General features: G+C 40.5%; 1 protein-coding gene across 1 annotated transcript in view; it reads right to left on the bottom strand.

The window, feature by feature from the left end:
• Positions 1–1,507: 1,507 nt before the first annotated feature.
• EPHX4 (epoxide hydrolase 4) overlaps positions 1,508–8,202 on the bottom strand; it is a 58,763-nt gene continuing 52,068 nt past the window's right edge. The window contains exons 5-7 of the mRNA XM_072128428.1: positions 7,855–7,958; positions 4,040–4,188; positions 1,508–2,390 (exon numbers count right to left, since the gene is read on the bottom strand). Coding sequence (XP_071984529.1) covers positions 2,156–2,390; positions 4,040–4,188; positions 7,855–7,958 — 488 coding nt within the window. The 3' untranslated portion in view covers positions 1,508–2,155. The remainder of the gene's footprint in view (positions 2,391–4,039; positions 4,189–7,854; positions 7,959–8,202) is intronic.

The raw sequence follows: 8,202 nt of genomic DNA, 5'->3' as shown, positions 1-8,202 counted from the left end.
ATTGTGTGTTTGGCGCTCAGTTTGCCCGTGCGCCGTATTTAATATGCAAAGTCTGTTGCACGCCCTATGTTAAAGGTCCACTTCAAAATAGTTGGCGAACTCGGGCCAGTGCAGGGAAGCGACAGATTCATGATTTCTGGCGCACATTCTTAGTGAATCAGTCGCACAGAGCATTATACACGGGCAGAGCACTTTTAGTGAAGATTCCGACTTTCTAAGCAAATGTCCACCATAGTGTCTGTTATGAGGCACAGTGTATATATAATGTCTGTGTTGGGGAACAGTGTGCATATAATGTCTGTGATGGGGCACCGTGTATATATAGGTGCACATTTACTTATCCATTCCCTGGAGTTCACAGATAATGCACCTGACAGGGGCGTAACTTTAGGGGGTGTAGAGGTTGCGATTGCACCTGCACCCAAGAGGTTTAGGGGGCCCTTGTGGTGTCACTTTCCAATATGAGAAGACTATTACTATAAACCATACATTATAGTCGGGGCCTGGCACAGACCTTGCACTGGGGCCCATCAGCTTCTAGTTACGCCACTGGCGCCTGATATCCTGTATGTGTCGCTTTCCCGCTCAGGTCAGACACAGTTCACCATCTTCTTCCTGGTGCATATAAGTGCATTGTCTTGCGACACAATTTGAAAGCTAAATCCCGCACTCAGCCCGAATCAGTCAGACCGTTCCGATGGAATGCCCCCCAACTTCTGTCACATGAAAGCCAGAGCAGCTGCGCCAAAAATAGATCACGTGTTACACAATTCCAGCACAGACATCTGTTAAATACCTGTCAAAGCCATGCAAATCCCAAAAACGGTGCAGAAGCAGCCCCCATAAATGAAATGTCCACAAGGCCCCTCTCCTTACAGAAATGTCCACATAAGAGAGAAAAAATGCTATACAAACCTTCCCCTTCTTCTTCCTGTGGCTCCGTCTTTTCCTCTTCTAGCAAGTACGCAATACTATGGGGTCACCTGGCTGTGTACCAGTATATATCCATATCTTTCTGAAATGTGCATTTTGCCACATTAAGAAATAGCAAATACATTTTCCAAGCACAAAGGTGGGGGCTGAGAGCTGAGGAGTTTTTTTGAAATGCATCCAAACCAAAGCCCAGCCACTGGGGCTATACAGAGGATTCTGTCAGGGTGCAAGGTAAGTTATAACACACTTTTATATTGTACTGCAAACCTTAGAGAAAGCTGAAAGGCAGATTTGCGATGCAGCTGTAATGGGCTTCTGCAACCTGTCTTTAGTCAAAATGAGGTTCCCTTTAAAAATGAACTTTTTTATGTTAATGAAGCACAAGTGTTTTGGGTTTTGTCACCAGAGCTCCTCCAGCCTATGGGGGTTCTGAAATCTGATGGTACTTTTCCTTTAAGTCTCCATACGGCTGCCCTTTAATGACAAATTCTCCGTGAACAGTTTCTTTGCTAGAGAATATTGAAGTAGTAATATGTTGTGTTATTGTGCCAATAACCAAGCCACAGACTAAGAGCACAGTAGAACTGTATATTTTACATTGTGCTAGTTATTAAGGTGAGGTAAAACATTTCATTTTTCACATCCTTATAATCAACAACAAACAGCAGAAACACACACAACCAGCGGAACAGATTCCAATACAAAGAGTCACAGGATCAGGACAGGCCGTTCTTTGTAGTGACAACATTTCAGTGATGTTACAAAATGTAGTAAAAAAATAAGAACTAAATTATATCCATATGACCAGTCGGCCACTGGCACCCCTGTATTTAAATTTTAAAAAGTTTTACAAGGCACCACACAACGATTTGAAATAATGTAATATATCCAAGACATCCATGATGTTTTTTTGTACTGTGTAAACTCAGAGATGTTAAGGCATGTATATGTGCAAAATATAACACTACAAATCAGACTGGCATTGACAATAGACACAGCTTATGGGACAATCCGCTCTGTTTATAATACACAGTGACATTATTGTAGACACAGTACAGTGACCATGTTCACTGAGACAAGCTAAATATGGCCCTTAATTTCATTTTTTTAAAATATTTAATCAATAGACCATTTTCCTGCTAGGGATTTTTTTTGTCTAGCAGTAAAGACTTTAAAAGCAAGAGTAGACCTTTCCATGTGTCTAAAATAATAAGTGCCCAAATCAGTCTTTTATTCGAAATCTGTCTTCATGTAGAAAAGTCCATATCAAGGTATTCACCAAATCTGCCTGATCTTGCTGAAGCCAATGGCTGCCTTGTGACAGTACAGATAACTGAAAGTAATTCTTCACGTAGACCCTTGTTTGTTCGGCCATCTCCACTTCCACAAACGCATCATGCTCTCCCCATAGTAGCAGAGTGGGCATGGTCACCTGGTGATGTTTTAATGGCAAGCAGCTACATGGAGAAAACAGAACAGAAAAGTAGTTTGAATGAAAAACATAATACAAAAGAAGTACTCAAAATGCATCCCGTTCTGCTTCCTCTGCAACATTTCCTAATATCCTGTAAAAATCTAGCAATAATGTCCTGAAAAGTGCAGACAGTGACTGAATGGTTAAAGTACAACTGTAAAGTATGAAAACTTTTGCCTATCTCTGTACTAAGCAAAAATAAGCAATCCTCTAATTTTCTATAATTAGATATCTGCAGGTGTTTAGCTGCTAGCAGAGGTTTTACCTTGCCCCTCAGGCTAATCTCTATTTGCCATGCTTTGTTGTTGCCAAGGAAAACCATATAGTACAGCAAGAGACAACAGGAGGCTTGTTGAGAGTGGCTCTAGGGCCTGTAGTGATTTCACAAGCATGTGACTCATCACATGCTTCAGGTTGGCCAATTACAAACAAGCTGTCCTGCATAATTTGTAAGTGCTTAGTTTGATGCAAAGGACCTTCTGTGATGTGTAGATCGGCCACTTACAAACATGCTTTCCTCTTCTGGCTTCAGTGGGGTGAGCTGATGTCACAACTAGGACTGCCCACCCACATCAGGAATAGCTGAATCTGAATCTAATGTTAGATACCAGATATATCTCAGGCTAGGCAGAAGCCAGCAGAATGATTTGGATATCAATGTCTCTCTCCAGCTATGCTAACAATCATTTTTTGTTAGTGACTTTACAGTTACGCTCTGAATTCATGTTTTTTAAGCGTAACTAGTCTTTTGACAAAATTTTGGAAATCAATAATGCAGATGGTAATAGTAAACTTTGTAATAAAGAAATATGTGCCTGTCTTCTTGATTTAAGCAGTTAGTGGAAACTATCTTTCTGTCCGGTCCTCCACGAAGAGCCTATAGTGGATTATAATATAGGAGGTTGTTGCAGTAGCCCGGGGCCCAAGCATTCTAGGGGCCCATGGCCACCCAAACCACCCAATAAATTGTATACTCAGGAGGACTTTCACCTATGAAATCCTAAGAAAAGTTAAAAAGCCATGGCAACACATTTTTTCCCCTTTCACCCTACAACTAATTTTTTTCTACCTTATCAATACATAGGGCTCATTTACTAAGGGCTCCGCGGCCGCACTTTCGTCGGGTTTCCCGACTTTTTCCGTTTTGTGGCGAATTGCCCCGGGATTTTGGCGCACGCGTTTGGATTTCGGCCCCGGCTTTCACGCGACATAAATCAGGAGCAACGGATTCGGAAAAACCAGCGGAATTTAAAAAACGAATTGTGTCGCAAAATCAATCACTCACATGCACCAGGAATAGGTTGGTGAACTCCGGCGGACCTCGGCGCAGCAGCGACACCTGGTGGACATCGGGCGCATGATCTTAGTGAATCGCCGGAAGACCTGAATCCTCGTCGGAGAACGCGCCGCTGGATCGTGTCAGGACCGGGTAAGTAAATGACCCCCATTGTATTTTAGAATAAATTAAACCATTAAAAAAAAAAAAAAAAAAAGAACTTGTCTTGTCTCGAGTGTGAAAAATTAAAAATTTCCACCAAAAAACCTTTTTCGAAAGGGCTGACCTCTAGCATTTGTTGTGTCTTAGTTTGCCACATGTGTAGGTTTTATTGGACGATAAGAGTCTGCACTCACCTGAAGATATTCCGGTAATGGTTTAAGGGACCAGTGAGGGCTCCTGGTTGTGAAAACACATAAAGGTAAGCCTCCATGTCTTCCTCTGTGAACCTTGAGTTATGTCTTGTGATTCCAGTTGCTTCACTAGTAAAGAGATCTTTAAGAATCTACAAGTAATAAAAAGTACAAAAACAATACCAAATCGCACGTGGAAACACAATAATATATATGTTTTATACATATTTTAGCTAACTCTCACCTACATACAGTAGAGGAAACCCTTTTGTAGGCTCAATCAGTATTCATGAGAATGCAGCCTATCAAGTCACTGGGAACCAGTGACCTCATTGAGTAACCCCATCTACAAGAACAACAGCAGTTCATCATATTTAGGATCGATCATTAGTCTTGGATAGTGAAGCCAAAACAGCATCATGTGTACTGCTTCTACAGAACTTTTTTAAATGATATATTTGCAATGCTATTTATCATATGTGTTGTGTAGCTACACATTATAAGGCTACATTCACACTGCCGTATGGGGGAAGTATATACTGCTGATGTATATACGGCATATATACGTTCCCCATAGATGGCAATGGGTGCACGGTGCCGTACAGGTATATACGCAGTAGTGGGGAAAAGATAGGACGTGTCCTATCTTTCTCCGAAATACGGCTCAGTGCCGCATGTTTCTGTATGGAGAAGGGCTCCCCCCCTCTTCCTCTCCCCGGCGCCGACACGTGCCCACCATGCTACAGGACGGCGGACACACGTTAGTGTGAATATAGCCTAAATTATATGTTCATAACATATTATTCCAATACAGATTTATAATGGTGCCGCAGAAATTTTGTGCTCTTTTGATGAGTAAATCTATCTAATTTCAAATCAAATGAATTATTAATTCATTTTTAATTTTCACTATTAGGAAAGTTAAAAATTCTATTTCTTTAAAGGACATCTACCACCAGGTTAAGGATTGTAAACCAAGCACATTTACCTGCTGGTGTGTGCCCCCTCTGGCAGGATCTGCTCTTCTTAAAGGTCCCTATGCCCTTGAGGGGATGCAGGTACCATAGATGTTAATGGAGTCTGTAGCCCCTCAGACTTATTTGCATAATTTTAAAAGCCTTTGTTTGTAAAAACCAGGACATTACAAGCTAAAATAAGAGCAGATCCTACCAGAGAGGACACACACCAATATGTAACTGTACATACTTTACAATCCTTCATCCTAGTTGTAGATGTCCTTTAAATTAATGTTTTACCTTAATGGAAATCTACCATTTGCTTTTATGCATTATGAACCAATTATCAACCAAACATACCTTGAGAATGCTGTAGCTACACTGATGAAGAATCATATCTTGTTTAATCCAAGAACTGAGTGGTTTTGCTGAAAAAAAACTATTATAAAATTATGATAATGAGGCTCTGTCGCTTCTGCGCTTCTGCTTTTACCCTAATTATGCACCATCCCCCCAGCTGCTGTATATGAGTCATCCAGATCAGGTTGATTAGTCCTGTCTGGGCAGTTCAGGAAGCTCCATGTATAATGTGTTTATGTAGCCACCCAGCTTTCCTAAGGTCCTGAATTTTATAATTGTTTTTTGAGCAAAACCACTCATATCAGGGATTAAACAAGATGTGTTTCTGCATCAGTGTCGCTACAGCATTCTCAAGGTATGTTTGGTTCATCATACATAAAAACAAATTGTAGATTTCCTTTAAGGTTCCCATGCCCTTGAGGGGCTCCAGGTTCCATAGATGTTAATAGAGTATGTGACCCCTCAGGCTCAGTTGCATAATTTTAAAAGCCTTTGTTTGTAAAAACCAGGAGATCTGAAGCTAATATCAGAGCAGATCCTGCCAGAGAGGACACACACCACTATGTAACTGTACTTAGTTTACAATCCTTCATCCTGGTGGTAGAAATCCTTTAACTGAATGTTTTACTTAAAATATATATCAAGCCACTAAAAAATCTTTTGTCAGGGTACAATCTCCTAATAGTGTCACCCATGTAGTACTTACCCTTGTAAACTTTTCCCTTCTGTCCATATAAGCTGCGAGTCATGTGACCCGTCGGCAGCAAGACAAGACTCATCATATGTCCTGCAGATTTTCAGTAGATCATGGGACTGCACATAAAGGTCTACTTCTTGGCTGTGGGCTTCTGGAAACTCTTGTATAAACTAAAAGGACTATACTTTGATAACAAAGGTTCCCAAAATGGTCCCTCTCATGTCCCTTTAATTTTACAAGATTTTACAGATAAAGCTACCATCCTTTTCAAGTAAAGTGAGAAATGTTCTTTTTACGTGAAACCTCACGCATTTGCCTCTAAAAAATGCCCCCAAAATTCATGTGAAAATGTACAGAGAAAAGTCACATTTTTTTTAAAGATGAGTCAAGTTTATAGACTGCAGGGGGAGATTCACTTCAGACATCCCGATCTACAGTTCTGTAGAACCGAGAAACATATCTGTAGTTCTGCAAGGTACAAAACTAGAGATAACGACAATTAAATAAAATGTGGAAAATTTAGATTTTTATCTGCAGCTCACATTTCCACCTGTCTGTATCTCTAGTCCCATAGCTCTTAGAACCACAAGCCTTTCTTTACAATTTGACACAAAAGAATGTTTCTAGGAGCTACAGAACCTAAGAAAAAATGTGACACTTCTCTGCTCATTTTCACATGACTTTAGAGGAGAATTCTTTTATAAGTAATCTGACATAAAAGAGGAAATTCTAGAAAGGGCATGAGGGGGCTAGTAGTTTCATGGGAAAAATTTGGTGACAGGTTCTCTTTAAGTGTTGCCTATATTGTGACTTGAGTATGAGTCATAGCTGGCATTCCCGGCAAGCATACATAAAATGGTCCTAATACTATTACCGTATTGTTCGGACTATAAGGCGCACAAAAAATCCTTTGATTTTCTCAGAAATCAAAGGGGCGCCTTAAAGTCCAGTGCACCTTATATATGACCCGTACTTACAGACAACAGCTGCCTTGAACTGTGCGCAGGTCTGCCACCTGCTGGTCATTCATCCTTATAATCAGGTGTGCTTTTAATCCGGTGTGCCTTATATATGAACCTAGACGTTTGATATATTAATGGTGCGCCTTATAGTGCGAAAAATACTGTATATGATTTTGCGTTGGACCAAAAGAGGTGTCATTGCATAACTAGATTTCACATTCACTAGCCTGAATGTCACTAAGAAATTATTAGATTAAGGCTACGTTCACACAATGTATGCCTGCCGTACTGTAGTACAGCGGGTATACATCGGCGCCAGGGAAAGGTGGAGGGGTTGGGCACCTCTCACCTCCGCCCCCCCCCCCCCCCCCATAGCGATATAAGGCCGTGGCGCAGTTTTACGGGAAATATCTTTCTCCCGGCTACAGAACGGTACGGTGCCGCACGTGTGCTGCACTGCACCTCTCCCTGTAGGGCACCGTGAGCCCATTGCCGTGTATGAGGGACGTATATACGCCATATATTCGTCCCCCATATGTTCGTGTGATTGTAGCTTAAGAGTTTTAACAACTTGACAGAAGAGAACAGCTCAAGTACTTATTGTAATTTTTTCCCATTTTAGGGCTATGTATGTATTTTTATATACACTCGGTGCCTTCTACTTGTTCTACCATGCACTTTGTAAAATAATTAGATCTAACTATTAAGAAAAGTAAACATAATGGCCATGTAATGCCCAAAGCACGTAATGTATCAATTATGTGATCTGTACAATGAATATGAAAAGAAATAACATGACATCTGCAATAGGATATATAACCTGTAATGTAAGAGGCAGCTCACCTTGTAATCATTTACAGTGTACATGAGTTCCGGAAACCAAGGCATTTGGAAAAAGAAGTAGTAACCAGATTTTAGTAATTGAGAAGGGTGTCGTAGAATATATTCTGAAACAAAAATGCCCATGAATTATTTCTCGTACCTCTACTTAGTAGTTTTTATGAAAGAAATGTAAATGAACGTGCACACAGGTAAGGGAAGGGATATGTCTCAATATAATGTTACACTGCTCTACCACCAGCTATCTAGCATCAGTGTGTCCTTCCTTGACTTTACTCTTGGCTTGAAATATCTTGAGATAAGTTTTTCACAAGATGACTAGCTTTTAAAAAACATTTTTTGTTACATCTA

This window comes from Engystomops pustulosus, chromosome 10 (assembly GCF_040894005.1).
Source record: "Engystomops pustulosus chromosome 10, aEngPut4.maternal, whole genome shotgun sequence".
Taxonomy (NCBI): Eukaryota; Metazoa; Chordata; class Amphibia; order Anura; family Leptodactylidae; genus Engystomops; species Engystomops pustulosus.
This window is presented reverse-complemented; position numbering and strand designations above follow the sequence as displayed.